General features: G+C 36.9%; 1 protein-coding gene across 9 annotated transcripts in view; it reads right to left on the reverse strand.

The window, feature by feature from the left end:
* LRCH3 (leucine rich repeats and calponin homology domain containing 3) overlaps nt 1–20,134 on the reverse strand; it is a 102,121-nt gene that overhangs the window by 56,334 nt on the left and 25,653 nt on the right. For all 9 annotated transcript variants that reach the window (XM_046658556.1, XM_046658551.1, XM_046658557.1 and 6 more), the window contains exons 2-4: nt 6,504–6,648; nt 4,881–5,007; nt 2,404–2,509 (exon numbers count right to left, since the gene is read on the reverse strand). In XM_046658556.1, the coding sequence (XP_046514512.1) occupies nt 2,404–2,509; nt 4,881–5,007; nt 6,504–6,648 (378 nt within the window). The remainder of the gene's footprint in view (nt 1–2,403; nt 2,510–4,880; nt 5,008–6,503; nt 6,649–20,134) is intronic.

The following is a 20,134-nucleotide window of genomic DNA, read 5'->3' on the forward strand; positions in this document are numbered from 1 at the left end:
TTAACTCTAGAAAAACAACAACAAGAACAAGATGAATAAGAAAGAAGATGAAATCAGAGTACGTCACTTGCATTGGCAGGGAACATTATTTTTGTAGCTACAACAATGTAAACAATGAATAACGATTTAATCACAAATTGTGATAAACTACACCAGGAAGATGGAAGGAGGGAAGTAAAGGTATGAGGGTGACAGTGTAAGGAAGTTAAGTTCTCATCTACCATAAGAAAGAGCTGACATAAAGTGTAAAGGCTGATAAATCCAGCAAGAGCTGTAAAAGCACATCATTTAGAACCATGGCAGCAAATACAAGTGGAAAGAGTCAATGGAGCTGACGGTAGATGCTTCTGGCCATTGAAACTGGGGAGGGGGAATGGCTGAGGCAGGGGAACGCTATTATTTACTTTAAGCTTTTCAATACTGTTTGACTTTTTGAATGTTGTAATATATTATTTGATAAAAACTGAAATTAATTTAAAATCGAAATAGTAATAAGACAAAAGATGTAATATCTTATGGACCAAATTGTAATGTTAGAGACCACCAATTAATTAACATGAACTTCCACACTAACTTGTGTGTATGTTGGAATAAAGCTTTCCTGCCATCTCAGTTTAACTGAATATGCTGAGATTACAAGATAAATTGATAAAAAAATTTGAAACTATTTGTGTGACTCAATTTTCTTGATAATACACATTCAAAACAAGATACAGAAATAAATTAGGTGATAAAACTATTACATTGCAATTGTCATCTGAAACCCTGAATTTTCATTTTCACCAAAACCCCAATGTTTTCATCAATTGATTTCATATTAAGTCAGTATCATTACATTAGTAAACCTTTCAAGACCAACCACAGTAGGTGGGCCCTGAGTAGAGGGGTAATCCTAGATAGAAATCTTGGGTTATAAGGTCCTATAGTTGTGATTTTGGTCAGTCCTGCTGAAGGCCTTCATTCACATTCCTGAGGTGGGAGAAGGCAGAACCAGGAGGAAATGAGGAAGGCTCTGAAGATAAAAGGTGTAACTTTTACTGGACAAGCCTACTGAGAGGAAAGAAATGTAGGATTTTAGGTAGTGTGGTTGCAATAAGTGTATAAAAGTGGACTGGAAAAGTCACTTTCTGAGACACTTGGGGTCCAAAATGTCAAAGCTACACCAGTATGTTAGAACTAAATATCATACTGGATTCAAATTGGTGTAAAAATTCGGATTCTACAGTGAAGCAAAATCATCACTGGTTAATTCAATATTTATTGTATAAGAGAAGTCATATTTTGTAGAAGAACCTAGAGAATCACTGTCATGAAAATACTTTCTCAAGATTAATTATTCTTGAGATATACATTCTGAAATGCTTATAGATCAATTTCTGGAAGACGTTACAAATTAATTTAGTGGAGAGGATAAGGGAAAGTGGATGGGAGTACAGAGGAAACAAGAGTTCCCATAAGCTGATGCCTGATGTAGCTGGGTGATTCATTGCTCTCCTTTCTGTATGAAATTTTCCATAATAAAATTAAAGAAATATATATTCTGATCTAATAAAATAATGGTTCTCCCCATTTTCACTTCCTCTTGTAGCTTTTTCTTTCATGAATTTGGATTTTTAAAAGATTGACAAATAGTACTTGGTTTATTTGTTTAATCATTTTTATCATTCAAATATACATATACCAGAGCTTACAGTCAGCCTAAGATAACGAGTCTCCCAGTGCAGTCTCTCACTCCATTCATTATTCACTCTACACATCACCTTCAACCAGTTAATTAGCCTCTATCTGAGTATTTTCAGCCAGTGAAGGACAAAGTCATTAAGTTCAACTCAAGGCCATTTTTAAGTCAGTGCTAATTGCAGGAATGTTTTTCATTATACTAAAGTATCCCCCTATCAAAAACGTTATATGTGCCAGCCCTGTTGGCCTAGTGGTTAAGTTCGGTGTGCTCCGCTTCAGCAGCTCAGGTTGGGCCCAGGCACAGACCTACACCACTCGTCTGTCAGTGGCCACGTTGTAGTGGCAGCTCACATACAAAAGGAGGATTCACAGTGGATGTTAGGGCAAATCTTCTTCAGCAAAAAAAAAAAAAAAAAAAAAGGAAAAAAGTTACATTTCTCCTAAGTAGTTATGCTTACTGAAACTTCCAGTGACCCTATCCTGAGTTATAGAGTACATCAGTTGATAAGATCTAAAAATACAATCACTGGTCAGTAGTTACTAGAGCTTTTCACTAAAGAGTCTAACGTTTAAAACCTACAATGGAACAGATAACGTACTAAATAAACCATTATATTTCAAACATTGGCTGTAACTCATAGATTTTTATCTTGTGCCCAGTCTGAGAGAGCTTTAACATAAAAAGACAAATAATAAAAAAACAACCATTTCACAGTTTCTCACCTTCAGGCAAACGTACTAAGTGATTTCTTCTTACGTTAAGGTCTCTCAAAGCCTCCAAATTACCAATTTGGGAAGGTATTGTTTGAATTTCATTGCAGCTCACATCCTATTTCAAAAAGATAACAAGTAAAGAATTGTTCTAATATTACAAACCTGCCTGCTTTAAACTATCTATAAAATGAGGTTGGACAAGATCATATCTATAGTCCCTCCTGGCTGTAAAAAGAATTATGATGCTGTGTCCAAGAATAATTCCATAGTTAGTACCAGCATTTAATTTTAAAAACGTACAGGCTTTTGACTTATTCTATACATTTTACACAGATCTGCATTAATTTTGGGAGCAGAACTAAAACTAAAAGACTTAAAATGCAGACAGAAGGCCTAGAATATCAGCTGAGATGAAAATGCTGGTGAAAAGGTAAAACAGAAAGAGCATAAAATAAAACAATGATAAAAATTATAACAAATTATTTCAAAAGAAATTCTATTTTCAAAATACCAGTTCAACTGTCCAAAAATATAAACTAAGAATGCATTGAAGATGACTCAAATCATTCTTTATCAAACTGAATGTGAGAGAAAAATAATAAAGTTGACAAAACTTAAAGGCCCTGGAAAAAACAGATACTGCTCTACTAGCATCTCAGCAACTGGTTCCACTCCATACATTAGGTAGGCCTTCTGGTGTCTTTGTAAATAGCTTGATTCCACTGGTTCTCAAAAGAGACTGACTCCAGGTTCCAAGACTGACAGATTCAGAATTCCATAAATCTGAGACCAGTCAGAACAATTTGTAAACCCACATGTAGCAGCAGGAAGCTGCCTAGGTTAATAAAAGCTCCAAGGTGCCACACTGACACTTAAAATTCCTCCAACATATGAGTAAGAAGAAAATATTAATAGATTTACTATTAGAAAAGACCATTTACCAAAAACTTCAATAAGCTTCAGACATTATTTTTAAATTTTCCCAAAATATTCTTAGAAAAAATAATGCTATTTTGACTTTCCTACCAATTAATGACTGAAGTAGAATCAGAAGCTAGGCTTCTTAATCCAATGCTCTAGGCATCAAAGTTAAAAGGGTTCTGAAAGAAGTTGAAAGGATAGGAAACGAGGTTGAGCCAGAAGATAATAGCATCTACAATATTTCTCTCAGAAAATGAATATGTTGAAAGACAACAGTTTACTGTCACTAAAAAATGAAGGGAAAAAAGGAAAGAAGCAATAAGGATGCGGCAGAAAGACCATCAAGTGGGAATCAGGAGGTTTAGGATGACAAAGCCTTACTTTGCCACAGCTGTTAGTATGACTGAGGATATCAATTCACCTCTCTTGCAGAAGGCTAAAAGCACCTTCTGTGAGACATAGCTACCTTTAAGGATTCAGGATTCAATAAGCAGAAGCAAAGTTTAAATGATTTGAAAATCAGAATTTGAATCACAAGTATAATTTACTTCTAGTTCATACTATCAACCCAAGTTCTGAAGAAATGCCAATAAACATACATTTTGGAGTTTATTTCCTAGATCTACTTGGCTCTAAATAAACAGTGGCCTAGTATCTAGGCTCTAAATGTAATATATTTGTGGATTTTTACATGTGACCTTTTATATTCATAAACCACCTGAAAAAAAAAAGTGGGATTAATATGTGGCCCAATTAGATTGTACGTGTATTTATTTTCTGTTTATGATGTCCATCTCTGTTAATAAAGCTACATGGAACTATAGTCCCAAATCTCAATGGACATAACTGTATTTGACCATTTCAGGAGTATGAAACAGCTTTGGAGCTAAAGTAGACCGGTCTCAAATTCTATTTCGGCTATGGAATCTTGGGCAAATTATTTAACCTATCTGAGTGTTAGTTTCCTCAGCTGTAATATGATGATAATTATAGTACCCAATTCATAATGCTATTGTGGTGATTAAACGAGTAGTCTTATTCCCATGCTTAGAATATAAGTACTCAAGAGTAACAAGGAGTGGTAGGTGAAAATTAAGCTTCTTAGAAACTATAAGGCAGTAATAACAGCTTACTTTAGAGTGGGAGATAGGTTCTAAAGATAGCATGCAAGGCAAAAAATAAGCCCGACCTTTGTAATGCTCATCCCCTGATAGGAGCTAATCAAAAATCAGAATATTGATGCTATTAAAATTTAATTTGAAAAATTCAAACACATTATTAACTTATGCCTCAAAAATTTAATAACATAGAAATCACCCTATATTGCTTAGAACCTAATTTTAATGGCTTTTTTCCATTCCGTGCGGACCTATTAAATTTGTACTTTCAGTTCTTCCTTAATTCTATGCCGAAGCACTTGAGTATGGATCGATCAGGAAAACTTCATTATCAATACTTGAAAATAACACCTTAATAATGGGTCTTTATCATATAGAAGAACATGACATGACTTTGGTTACAATACACTACATGTGGGACAATCAAAAAATAGAATATTAACTTACAAGTTCCGTTAAATGTCTGAGATGTCCAATTTCTTCCGGAAGTGAAACTAATTTGTTATTACTAGCAATTAAGACTTTCAATGGTAAATTACACAAGTGTACTGGCAATGTCGACAGCTGGTTCCGACTAAATGGATAAGTAGAAAAAGAGAAGAGTCAGAGCCCACCACTCAAGAAAAACAGTCCCATCTTTCCCATTCTCTACTCAGTAAAATAACAAATATAAGTCCTGCAAAGAATAAATGGGATATTAGATTTGAGTTCTAGCCTTCATTGCCTCACTTGTCAGCTTTGTGGTTTTAGGCACAGTATTTAATTTATTAGCATCTTACGTAGATTCCTCATCTGTAAACTGAGGATCTTAATATCTCCTATACCTATCCTACAGGGCTCTTGCACCACAAAACTCCTTTGTAAATAATGAAGTGCTATATAACCACAACATATTATTTTACTAATGTTAAATTTATATTAAAAAACAATTTAAAAATAGGGTAGATAACCACCATCCTCTCCTCTCCTTTTCAAACAAAAGTTATAAACATACAAGTGTTTGTAATCTACTTTCTTCATCATTACGGTATTAAAACCAAATGTACACAAATGATCCAAATATAGTTCTACGGAAAACAAGTAACAGGCTGTGATTTCAAACATATCTTATCTACTGAAGTACAGGTAAGGGATCTCCTATTTATACAAAACATGCAAATCAGAACTAAAGGTAAAATAAAACACAGCTATCACCAGGCATAAAAATAAATTAAAATTTTACTTACGTAGATTTAACCTCTTAATCTTTAATTGCCCCCCATTTTCAAGATCTTTTACTGATTTAACTAATATAGATCAGGAGCTTTTAAAATTTTTTAATCCAATAATAATTCTACTCCTAGACATTTATCTTAAAAAAAAGAGAAAAATAAACATTTACACACAAAAGTCTCTACTAGTCTCTACTAGTTTTTGTCATGGCAAAAAACTGAAAGGAACTAAATATATGAGGGAAAATGAGTTTTAGAAGTATATTCACTGTACAATAAAATGATTACATATAAAAATATTTCCAAAGGATATTTCATGACAAGGGGAAAAACTCATTTAAAAATTTGACTGGAAAAAAAGAAAAAGATCACCTATAATTATATAACTCAGATATAACATTTTGATGAATTTCCTTTATATTTTTATACATTTGCTTATTTTCTCCAATGAATATTTATATCTTTTATAATAAAATAATTCCTGTAAAATGTGCAAAAATGGAGCTGAGTTGAATAAATGCACTTACACATTCAAAACTTAATACACAAAAATATACAATCGCAAGAACCAAAGTAATTTCAGATCTATTCTCATTAGATGAAACATTTGAAAACGTAACTGGAGAACCAGTGCTACAAGACTGCTGCAAGCCTATTAAGCTAGTGGCTATTGGAGTTTGTTAATTATTGCTAAGTCAAAGACAAAGGGAGAAACTAGAGGAACATAGGAAATACAGAAAATTTAGCCTAAGAACATGTATAGACACTGCTGATATAAACAGATAACGTAAATTTTAGTGAAAAGGAAGAGAAAATGGAAAAGACCACATAAAACAAAAAATTTTTTGAAAATCCTTACCTAATATTTAAGTATGTTAGAGCCTGTAGGTTGAGAATTGCCTCTGGTATATACCGAATACAATTTTGGTATAAGTTGAGAGTCTCAAGAGAAACGAAGTGACAAGCTTCAATGGGAATTTCTGAGAGGCGATTTCGTGACAGATCTGAAAGAAAAAATAAATTAAGCTTAAAACCAATCCTTGGAACTTATTTTATTGAAATGTTAAATAAATAAGGGGGTTTCATGATTGAATTTCCAAGAGTTCCTATTGAGGAGACTGGTCCAGAGTAAACATTCAAATATTTCTTAATTGATTGAAGAAACCATTTTTACATATGCCTCCACACCTGTTGCTGGGAGATGCTTATTTCTTGTGGATCTCCACATATACTAAAAACTATTATTCTTTGCAAGTAACGCAAATTTGAAGGCACATCTGCCTATAAATTACATCAAAGATCACACTAAGTACCAAATATCCTAGCAAACAAACAGATCCTAAAATCCAATTTCCCAAAAGCACAGACAACGTTCTGAGGGGTTTTTTTTTCTTTTTCTTTTTCTTCTCCCCAAAGCCCCCCAGTACATAGTTGTATATTCTAGTTGTGAGTGCCTCTGGTTGTGCTACGTGGAATGCTGCCTCAGCATGGCCTGATGAGTGATGCCATGTCCGCGCCCAGGATCCAAACCCATGAAACCTCAGGCCGCGGAAGCAGAACGCTCAAACTTAATCACTCAGTCACAGAGCCGGCCCCCTGAGGTTTTTAGAAAAGCAAAGCAAAACAAAACAAAAAAATACTGTCTCGTCTTGACCAAACATATAAGTGTTATGTCAAAAGGACTCAAGAACCATCTTTGCTCCCACTGGCCAAAGATGAGACAATTTGAGCTTCAATAAAGATAAAAATTGCAATGGATTGAAACCTATCACATACATCGAATTATGTAAATTTATGACACCACTTCCCCCTCCAAAAAAGATGAGAATCAATTTATTATCTTGTAAACTGGTAAAGGGGAAAAACTGAACACTTACTTTGCCTTCCCGACGAACTTGTAAAAATTAAATTAATAAACAGAAGCCTCATTAAACTGGAGTCGAGAGGGAAAATCCTGAAAGAGATCCCGAATTACAACCAGGAGACCAACCTGCTGACCAGTTGTATGATCAGGCCTGGGCAATCACTAGGCGACCTCATCAGGCAATTGCTAGGAATTTCCCAAAGCCTGTTGACGAACAAAATTCAGGCTTGTGCACAAAAACCTTATGAACTTGTTCATGACTACTAGAATCGACTTTAGATTGTGTTCAAAGAAAATTCCGATCTTCCTTCAGGTGTTGACTATATGTTTATTAACAGGCTGAACCAAGACCTCCTCATTCTAGTAAAAAGGACCAGAATGGAATGGGAAACCACGTCCTGTCCAGATTTAGTTAATCTGGCAAATCAACTCTCTCACACCCTAGATGAGTCACCTACAAGAAAGACCGCTGAAAATTTAATCTTCAACTCCAGCAAATGAAGGCCCCTACATGAAACCAAAAACCTCCTAGTTTCTGCTATTATTACAAAAAGCCAGGACACTGGAAAAGAGATTGTTGCCAACATCCTCCAAATTCTCAATGATGGGGCTCCAAGGACAGGGGCTCATCCCAATCCTCCCTCTTAATCCGATCGGAGAAACATTTCTCCAGAATGGAGACGAAACTCTCTCTGTGCAAACTGGCAGCAGAGCCATATTCTTGGTGCTCAACCCCACCACTATAAAGCAGCCCCTGATGTGGAGTACAAAAGCAGTTCAAACAGTGGGTCTCTAAAAACCTCAAAAGGTTCCTGTCTCTGAACCTAGTCCCTTTTGTTTAGGCCCTTTGAGAGACACACACCCTCTTCTCCTTAGTTCCTCTGCCCCAATCCATTTATTGGGCCAAGAGTTCTTGGAAAAGTATCATGCCGGAATTTCTTTCTCCTGAAAGGGGGAAATAATTCTAGAATTTGACAGTAGCCATCAAAACGGCCAACCAGGTGAATTAAATGACCCTTTGACATTTTCTATTTGCTCTGTGACAGTACTAGAGCTGATTCTGGAAACACTGATCACTTGTCCCTATTGAATCAGGAACCACCTCCTTATGGGCAAAATATTCAACTGATACTGGTAAAATTCAGTGTATCTCCCACCAGCAGTCAAACAGATCCCTCAAAACCCTTCCCCAGAATTAACTAACATCCTACAAGTAAAGAAGCCCCTCAATGTAAAGGCCCATAATATAAGATTACAAGGCTTAAGGCCTCATTATCCCTTGAGCAAGTCCCTGTCATACTCCTACTGTACCTGCGAGAAAACCCAAGGGCCCAGGGTGGAGGTTCGTCCAGGAGCTCTGAGCAATGAACACTGATATCCTTCAATACCCTGCTAACCCTCATATGCTACTAACATCCATTCCCACTGAAAGCAAATTCTGTACAGTAACTGATTTATGTAGTGTGTTCTTTATCACAGGTGACAAAGACAGTCAATAGCTTTTTGTCTTCACTTGGGAAGAGAAACAATTCACCTAAACAGTAATGCCTGAGGGTTTTACTGAGAACCCCTCTTATTTTTCACAAATTCTGAAGCTGATCTAGGTGATATAAAGTCCCCTAGGGGTTCTAATTTGTTGCAATATATGGATGATTTGCTTCTTTGCTCTCCCTTCCAAGTCTCCTTACACGAAGACAGCCTCCACTTGCTAAAGCTTTTAGCCTTACAGGGACATAAAGTCACCAAGCAGAAATTGCAGTTTGCCCAAACCCAGGTTTGATATTTAGGGCATCTGATATCAGGACAAGGACTACACCTAGACTCAGATAGGCCTGATGGTGTCCTAAGTTTCCCCAAACCCAAAACTAAGCACCGATTGCAAAGTCTTCTCAGGCTAGTTGGTTACTGCCGAAAATGGATTCCAAATTTCTCTCTTATAGCCAAACCTTTGTACGTTTTACTAAAGTACAACAACCCAGACCTGATTTTATGGAAAGAACAAGACAACATAGTCTTTAAGGCCTTAAAAGAGAGCCTGATGAACCCACCTGACAACCTAATTATCCCTTTTTCCTCTTTGTATATGAAAAGGAAAGGAATGCCCTTGGGGTACTCACCCACAAACAGGGGGAGCACCATCAACTCACAGGGTATTACAGCCAGGAACTGGACCCTGAGGTGCAGGTATATCCCCCCTTGACTTAGAGCCATTACTGCCACTGCCCTTTCGATTACGTCTACTTGAGAAAACCATTGTGGGATTCCTTTTAACCATTTTTGGACCCCATGCTGTAGAAGTGCTCCTCAATTCTCATCACATTCAACATATTTTAGTTGGCTGCCTCAACTCCTACAAAATCCTTTTGTTAACTGCTCCTCACATAACTCTGTTGCACTGTAATAATCTCAACCCTGCTACTCCTCTCCCCTCCGTTACGGAGGAAGTCCCTCATGCTGCTTAACACTGACGGATCACATCCTGACTCCTCCCGATGATCTGCAGGAAACTCCTTTGGGTAACACCGACTTCTCATGGTTCACCAATGCCTCTTATTTAAAAGGTGACAAGGCAAATATTGTGCTGGATATGCTATTGCAACTCCTTTTGATATAACTGAGGCAGCACTTTTACCTACGGCTACTTCAGCCCAACAGACTGAATTATAAGCTCTTAGATGGGCTTGTACTTTAGCCAAGGGCAAAACTGCCAATATTTATACTGACATCAGATACGCTTTTGGCGTAGCTCATGATTTTGGAATGCTGTGGAAGCAATGTGGCTTCCTTACATCCAGTGGAAATAAAATTGAAAAATTGAAAACACAGGCCCCTATTTTCAGGAATTATTGGATACTATACTTTTACCTGCTTCTTTAACTGTTATTAAGATCCTGGGACATTCTAAACTTGACTCTCTGGACGCTAAGGAAAATCACCTTGCTGACACTTCCACAAGGAATGCTGCCCTTAAAGGAACCAACAATAGCCAAACATCTCTCATGGTCCAAAGGGATATTTCCCTAACTGATAGAAAAAACTGACCAGAAAAGCCCTACAATTGGCTTCAGAAAAGGAAAAACAAGGTTTAAAATGAACAACTGTTGGTTTGATAAAGAGAGAAAGCTCTGGTTTGGACCTACTACCAAAGACTCTAAAATTCCCACTCCTAACAACTGTACATGCATTAAACCATTGGTCTACTGACAAAATAACATTCGTAAATCAAAAAGTGCCTACTTCACTTGTCCCACTTGTCCAAAACACAATCCAGGGAAGCCTGTTCATACTGCTCCCGGACACTTTAAGTTGCCTAGGGGACCATTTGAGGTTTGGCAAATGGATTTTATACCACATCCCACAAATATAAATACATTTGTCATGGCTTGTATGTTTTCTAACTGGACTGAAGCCTTCCCTTGCAGACAGGCTACTGCCTCTTCCGTGGCTAAAGTCCTTTTGGAAAGGATTATCCCTACCCAGGGGACTCCTCTTGAGCTTCGGAGCGATCATTTTACTGGTCAGGTATTTCGACAAGTCTGTGCTGTCTGGCTGATTTTACAACACTTTCACTATGCTTGTCACCCTCAATCCTCTGCTTTAGTCGAACGCACTAACAGCATTATTAATACAGACTCAATTGGCCAAGCTCATAGGGACTCTCCAAATACCTTGGCCAAAGGCATTGCTGTTGGTCCTTCTAAATCTCAGACCCACCCCCTTTGGAACTCATAAACTCTCACCCTTTGAGATAGTCACAGGACGCCCAATACACTTGGCTTCTGTCTCTTTTGATGCACAACTAATAAAAGGTGATATACTCCAACGTTTGCAAAGGCTTAACTGCTTGTATTAATAATAGCCATGTTTTGGTAGAGCAATCAGGTGACATACTCCAATGTTTGCAAAGGCTTAATTGCTTCTATTAACAATAACCATGTTTTGGTAGAGCAATCTTTTCACAGTGTGCTCCAGGGAGATGAAGACCTTAAGCATCATACCTTGCAACCTGGAGATTTCATCTATTGAAAAAGATACCTCCAGAAGGACTCTCTTCAATCATGCTGGGAAGGCCCCTATCAGATACTTTTAACTAACCATTGTGCCACAAAACTCCAAGGAACAGACTCTTGGATTCACATGACACACCTAGAGCATCAAACCCTAAGTGGACAGACATATCATCTGGTGACCTGAAAGTAAAGATTTCCCAGAACTGAAGCAGATGCCATCTGGTGAGATAGCTTCTCAAGATGTCTGGATCAGATCTGTCAAAACTTTTGATGACGACATAATGCTTCAGATGATAACCAATGCCTACGATCTTGATAACATATGGACCTTAGAAAAGAAAAATGCCTGAGAGTTCTCCCTTCTAGCCCTCCTTGTTACTCAAATCTGGCCACAATAGGTTTCCAATCTGTGCACTTTCCCTCTGACATGGGACACGACACCCAGGAAAAGTCCTTCTTGGCATCAAGGGACAAAGGGCTGCTGAAACAGGAAAAACCTGACTCTTGATCAATGATGCTTTCAGAGAAAGATCTCGATCAAAAGGAAGAAATGTGAAAATTAATAAACAGAAATCTCATTGAATTGGAATCCAGAGGCCAAAAGGGAGAGCTCTCATGCCCTACCATTGATAGCAGAGCCCAACAGGAAGAAGACAGACTTCCTCTACTTGACCTGTAAGAAGCTCAGCCAATGAAAAACCACTAAATTTTGAACTCCCATTCTCCTCCAGCGGACTCTTGGCTTACAAGAGCCCTCCCAACTTCCTCTTCCCCTCTATAAAAGAGTTTCTCCTCCCTTTGCTGCTTGTGAACTTGCATGTGGCTTGCTACAGCTACAGACTTCAAATTGCAATTCTTTGTTGATGCTGGATAAACCCACTTTTGCTGGAGAAATAACTGGCTGTCTATTTGTTTGAGGTCAACAAACTGTATCACTGAGTAACCAAATGAAGGGAAGCATCTCTATTTAGATGTTCTAATTGTAAATGCAAAATGACAGAATATCGCCATTTTGCAACCCTCAATGAATTAATGGATCTAGAATTGAGTATTAATTGCTGTTATCTTTACAAAAAGACAATCACAAATTATATGCCTCTCACTAGAAGAACAGAACAGCACTTAGGTCAGTGCCAAACCGACAGAATCTGAGTCTAAACAACCTTTTGGATCAGTTGCAATGCTGATCAAATGCAGAAAGAGAGAGAGAATGCAGAAGACAAAGGAATGTGCTAAAGTACAATCACTCTATCATCAACCATTTAGATTTAATTAAATATACTGTGAGATTCATTTCCTCACCACTGTTTTCTCTCTTCTTCTGCTCTAGCTTAAAGTCTCTGCTGGGAATTATGTGGTGAGAATCCTTTACTGAGAACTTCCCCTGGATGGAGAAACTGAATTCCTACATATCTGCAAACATCTTGCTTTCACCATAGCAAGTGAATGGTATTTTGGCTAGGTACAGGCAAAGTTCTTTCCTTAGTAATCTGTAGGTGTTATTTTACTACCTTCTAATTTCCAGTGTCACACTTAGTCCAGCAGGTATCTGATTAATTTTCCTTTTTAAGTAGTTTGTTCTTTCTCTCCCCACCACCCTCAACACTCTGGTCTGGAACTCAGTGGGCTCTTTCAACCCCTCTTTAAGCCACAGAAATTCTCCTCTATTTTATCTTTAGTTGTTACATCTCCTCCATTTGGGCTTTCTCTTTCTTCGTATTTTTTTCTGTTTTGATATACTCTTCTACTTAATGTTCCAGACCATGACTTTGAGTCTCAACAATTATCATCCTCTTCACAAATTAATATATAGAAAGTCTTTCTCCCCTCACTTTTTGTTTTAATTCTTTTATGCTTTGATTAGAAGCCCGTCACTTTTTTTCTCTTGAGAATCTCACTTTGTTTTGCTCACTAAACTTGTCATCCATCTCTTCCAATAGTTCTATTTCCCTGAAGTCACTTGTTCCAGATCTAATCCTTGTTCATTCTCTCTCTGACTGCTGGGCTTCCTTTAAGCGAATTATTTGCCTTTGCCAATTCATGTCCTGCCTCATCCTTGGAGCTCAGGTCAAGCTGCTAGAGCACCCTGAATGAGAGTTAATACCAAAATAGTGGAAGCAACCTGTAGAATATGCTGGAACTAAGTTTCCCCTCTGAGGCACAGGTAATCCGTCTTGTGGGCCCTCTCCATCCCCCCAGAGGAAGAAGAGGCAATAAGCATGATAAAACTCCGGCCATTCCCTTTCCCCCAAAGAGAAGATGTCCTGGCCCAAAATAAGTCTTTCTTTTCCTTTGGTAAGAACTTCCTTGCCCCACCCTCCTTCTTATAAAAATCTTCCATTTTGGGGGGCCAGCCCTGTGGCCGAGTGGTTAGGTTCACGCACTTCACTTCGCCAGCCAGAGTTTCGCCAGTTCAGATTGTGGGCACAGACCTAGCACTGCTCATCAAGCCATGCTGAGGCGGCATCCCACATAGCGGAGCCAGAAGGACCTACAACTAGAATATACAACTATGTACTGGGGGGTTTTGGGGAAAAGGAGAAGAAAAAAAAAGAAGATTGGCAACAGATGTCAGCTCAGGTGCCAATATTAAAAAAACAAACCTTCCATTTTGTATAACTCCTCACAGTATCTCTGTTTGCTAGATGAGATGCTGCCCAATTCATAAATGATTTAATAATGCCAATGAGATCGTCAGATTTATTCGGTTGAATTTAGTTTTTTAACACTAGAAAATTTTAAATTATTAAACCTTCCTGGTAAATCAAACTTTTTATAATTTGTAAAGTCATCTCTTTTATTCCTAGTACTGTTATTTGCTTTGAAATCTCTTGATTCCATAGACTCACTTTACTGTGACTGCCATGATCCCTGTTCACGTCTTGTATAATACCCTCTCCTCCACTTAAGTGTGGGTGGGACTTCAGAAGTACCCAATATATTTCTATTGGTTAGATTTGCTTCTAACCAATAGAATATGCCAAGGTGATGTGATGTCATTCCTGTGGTTATGTTTGTCTATCTTTCAGTCAATCCGTCTGTCTCTCTCTGTTGCCAACTTTGAAGAGGCAAGCTGCTATGAATTCTATAGTTGCAAGGAAATAAATTCTGCCAACAACTTGAGGGAGCTTGGAAGCAAATCCTTGCCCAGCCAAGCCTCCAGATTAGAACTCAGCCATGGTCAACACCTTGACTGAAGCCTATAGCAGACCTAACGAAGCTGTGCCTGGACTCCTGATCTAAAAAAACCAGGAAATTCTTTAAACTGCTAAGTTTGTGATAATTTGTAATACAGCACAGAAAACTAATGCAGTCAATATTTCTACAGAATATCTTTTTCTATTCTCTAATTTCAACCTTTCTGGATCATTCTGTTTTGAATGTGTTTCTTATAAATAGCACATAGATAGATTCTGCTTTCTTTTTATTGTCTGGCGATCTTTATCTTTTAATTAAAACACTCATATTTAACATAATTACCCAGAGTATTTTGATTTTTAAAGGGTCATGTTATTTGTGACAGTTGTAGTTCATTGCCCTTTGAATATCTATGCTCTTTTCTTCTTTCTTACTATTTGAATCTCAATTGTGTTCAAAACAGTAAAGTGCTTAGCTAGACGACTGACTTATACTTCCAATTTCATTAATCATCGAAGTTCAAACTAAAGAAATAAAGACAGATACAAAATGTAACCACATCTGACTTGGAGACTGAACTGATGTAGGAAATTCTCATTTGGGGGTAGTGACCTGAGTTTGTATGTAAACTGAGTGCTTCAAAATTACCTCATGTTTTCCACAGAGAGAAAAAAGATTTCTTAGCTTGTGAGGACAAACTTTACACAACAATGCCATTGAAATGCTATATATTTGCAAATATATTCCTCTTCCCATATTTACATGATGTTTTTGTCCATCCAGTTGCTTAAATTAGAATTCTGGAATCATCTTGACGCCTTTCTCTTTTTCCTAATCTAATCTTATCAACAAACACCGTCCATTTCTTAGTCCAAATATATCTTGAATCTATCAATTTCTCTTCATCTCCTCTGTTACATCTTAGGATTGTTCTAAGAATCAAATCAAATAATGCAGGGGAAATTACTTCATATACCGTAAGATGCAGAGGCACACAAAAAGCCAGCTTCATAAGGTTGACAACAACACAGAAAAAACAAATAACAAAATCCCCCCAATTATAGGGTATTGTACTATGCAATAAAACAGAGTGAAATACAATAATGTATGATCTTTGGTCACCAAAAATAAGTAATATTGCATTCAGTAGACTACTTTTAAAAGGCAAAAAAAAAAAAGTAGAAAATATTTATTTAAAGATTTCCATTAAAATGTTTAAAACAGTTTCCTTATGAGGTTAAATAAGCACAGAGTTTACTGTATCTTTGTGTTACTAGAGTAACCTTTTGATTTTACACAAACAGATGAGACTAGTTCTTGTCACACAAGCCTCCTAAATTTCCACCTCTGTGTCACTGTAGTCAATTCCAGGTTGTTTTCCAGACTGCAAGCTCAACTGAGATTTGTCAAGTACTGTAAAAAACCGCAACTGGATAATAAATAACTTTGCAATGAAGCTATAAAGTTACTTCTATGCATCATATCCTGAACATGGCCTTGGTCTTGCACCAGCCATTTTTTCTTCTAATGCTAGTCATATGAGCCAACAACTATACCACTCTTTGGAACAGCCCTTGGATTGCATCACTCAGTTGAGCAAAGCAGAAAAAGCCTATTTTGGCCTGATAAAAATATGAGATAATTTTTGGCTAAGGGATATAACATGGAAGTTTCAATTAACTAAAAGAAATATTTCAACGAAAAAGGTTTCAGGGCATCACAATTTTACCTTTATGATTTGTTTGTTTTAAGAAATACTACATAACCTAGATTGAAAATAATTTATTTCCAAACAAGTATTTATATGAAATGAATCAAATCCAACCATGAGGTTTTAAACTATTATGTGTATCAAACTATAGATATTTTATAATTAAAAAAAAAAGCTGAGATAACCATAAAAAAAAGAGTGCATTAGCTATATAAAGTAATGACACTGTATCTTTTTTTCCATTCTGAAGTATAAAATGTTTTTAATTTATATTCTCCTTTCTATTTTAAAAAATACAAATACATTGATTTATTGATCTATTTGCTGCATGGACTCATGGATTTTCATTCTACTCAGTGGTTTATAATCCACTATGATCCAGATTTGATTACGAGAACTCCCCTTTAGGCTGGCTCCTGTATCTTTCTGATATGCCATCTTCATTTCATTTTTGAGCATTTCCCTTATATACTGGCACAAAAAAAGATATTCCAGGCTTATCTTGCAACTTCCATGCCCCAGTTCTGGAATCAGCTATTTCCCATGTGTAACAGAAACTTATGTGGCAAGTTAGATTTGGGGGAGTAGGATGGGGGACAGAAAGGAAAGCCACCGATCTTGAGGGAAGTTTCATCAGAGTAAATGACTGTTGGTTTTTTTGCAGGCCACTAAGCTCTGTAGAGCTTAGCTAATGGAGCCTTTAGTGGAGGCTGCGGGGCAGTGAAAAAAATGTCACTGAAGGCTGGAGAAAAGGGTACCCCAGTCTACTCTGGCACAACAATTAAGAAACCACATATAACCTGCAGTAACGTGACAGGTAGAAAGGGTACCTAACGGATTTCAATAACCATAAATACATGTGGCTATCTGTTACATGTTACATGTGGCAAGATGTTAGTTGAAGTTAAGAAATACAGGACAACAAAGATCACTAAGTCTTAATCTTAAATCTTAATTATAAGACAGAGTGTGCATACATTTACACACACACATATCTATTCCTGCAATTTTCTAATTTTTCTCCCCACACTTATTTTTAGATAGCATTCAAATACATTACATACTTTACCTTTTCAAATGATGCAGAGAAAGCAAAAGACATCAACGAACTTAAAAGATCCTCTTTGCTCACACAGGAAAGAACATGAATTTCTGCCTAGAACGGACTCTAGTTTCACATAATATTTGGAAAATTAACCAAATTTTATAGTCTATATAGACCATCCTTAACTGTGATCCAATTCTTACAATATTTTCTTTCATCTTGAAATACTGCTCACTACATACTGTGCCAATAAAGTTTTCAAAACCATACCCTGAAACAATACAATTTAGAGAAAAACTATTATCTTAAGTGAGACATGATATAGCCAGATCCTAGCTCTACCACTTGTTACCATCTTAATCTTAATCTTTGGAACATTTCAAAATCTCCCTCCATAGTACTTTTAGTGGGATGCTTTCAATTATTTCCCCCCCTACGTTTTTTTTTTTTTTTTTTACAGATAAGAAGCATGCTAAGAGGTACTTTTTCCTAATTCTCTCTCTCCCATCAACTGTTCGGTAACTATGATTTTATAAATCAGGAGTGGTTGATTCCTACTTTTAGGGGACAATTATGAAGCTCAAAGACATTAATAGCAATGTGGCTTCTTAAACCTGAAAAAAGCATTTGAGAAACCTTTACTTAATTGACATGGTATTTTCCTCCTAGCTAATTCTCTAACTTTGTATTTCTGTTTGAGACTGTGAAGGTCAGAAGGTTCAGAAAAAATATATAATTATTTTATTAACATCCTATTGCGCACTTCTCATAAGGTAGCAAAAAAGAAAAGGAAAAACCCTAATTCTTTATAATAACTTAAATCTCTTAAAACAATTACAGATCTCTAAGTAGTGTTTCAATGTTTAGTTCAACAAATTCTTTCTTTGCTCTTAGAGACGTCTGCTCAATTTCACCCCTTCCTTCAGATGCAAACAGTTATAATCACTATTCTCGACTGTTCCTAGAGCTGCCGGAAGCAACCTTCCTTTTTCTCAGACCAGCGTCTGACTTTTATAGCAAGACGCCTGAGATTGCTTCCTTTGACCACCAGATCTAATTCACACCCTCCTCTACCCCTCTGTTCTCCCTCTTCTCCTGTAAGCTACCAGGAGAAATAATATGGTGACATATCTGTTAAAAGGAACCACTTATCTGAATCACAATCAAAATAAGTTAAATTCAGTTGAACCAATTAATGCAAATATTTTGAATTTAAACAAGGGTTCCACACCACAACAGGTCAGCTTGAACTTACTCAGTTCTATATAGAGTTCTTCCGAGCGTTTCCAGCTCTTACACGTGAGCAGGTTACCTAAAGCACACAGGGAAAAGAGACCAAGGGATCCCTTTCCCAAATCCCTCATTTAAAAAATAGATGTTTCAGCTACTGTATATTGATTATCATAAATGTATATCTACAGTATTTTTAGGGTGTTTGCTCAGCTCCCGGTGTTCTTAATTTCTTTCTCTCATTCACAGGGGCTGGCTCTCCCTCCCTCCCAGCTTTTCAGGCATGTATACCAGTGATACTGAACCCCAGGGACCCTCTCAAAGGAAGTAACACAAGCTTGGGCTCTCCTCAGTCTTGATACTCTGGTAAACTCCTGCCCTTGTTCAGGAGCCATCTCAAGCATAATCTCATTATACTTTCCTTGGCTTGTCTAGACCCTTCAAGGATTCTCCAACTGTGTCTCTATTACTCCACTGTAGTAATTATCACACGGTACTGTAATTCTTCATTCTTCGTTAGATTTTAACTTCCTTAAGACAAACAGCTTTGTGTCTTTAGCATCTAACATAATACCTGACTTATTAAAAGATCGAGTTTATTTTCTAGAATTAGGTTAACTCAGTGTGCTAACACTGGCTATTTCATGTTGATCAAATCTCTAGTTAGCTATTTTATGATTTTATTAAAAATTGGAAAATTATTTCTGAATAAACAAAGTTTATATTGTAGGTAATTAATTAATTAATTTTTAAATGTGAACTCCATAAAGGGAACCATAAGAAAGGATCCTTAGTAGTAGAGGAAATGTAGGAGACATATCTACAGACCAGGTCAGATGAGACCCACACCACCACCAACCCTCTGCAGCATGAATTGAAAATAAGATGGGTAATCTGATGACGGATTGATATCCAGAATATATATTTTTAAAAACTCAACAACAAAAACCCAAACAACCCAATTAAAAAATGGGCAAAGGACTTGAATAGACATTTTTCCAAAGGTGATGTACAGATGGCCAATAAGCACATGAAAAGACACTCAACATCACTAATCATTAAGGAAATGCAAGTCAAAACTACAATAAGATATCACTTCACATCAATTAGGATGACTATTATTTTTTTTTAAAGCCAGAAAATAACAAGTGTTGGTAAGGATGTGGATTAACTGGAACCCTTGTGCATTGCCAGTGAGAACGGAAAATGGTACAGCTGCTGTAGAAAACAGTAGGGTGGTTCTTCAAAAAATCAGACATAAAGCTATGTTTATGATCCAGCAATTATACTGAATATACACCCAAAAGAACTGAAAGCAGGAACTCGAACAGGTATTTGTACACCAATATTTATAGCAGTATTACTCACAATAGACAAAAGGTGGAAACAACCCAAATGTCCATTAACAAAAGAACGGATATACAAATGTGGTATATGCATATGACAGAATAATATTCAGCCTTAAAAAGCAATGACATTCTGATACATGCTG

This window comes from Equus quagga, chromosome 4, assembly GCF_021613505.1.
Source record: "Equus quagga isolate Etosha38 chromosome 4, UCLA_HA_Equagga_1.0, whole genome shotgun sequence".
Taxonomy (NCBI): Eukaryota; Metazoa; Chordata; class Mammalia; order Perissodactyla; family Equidae; genus Equus; species Equus quagga.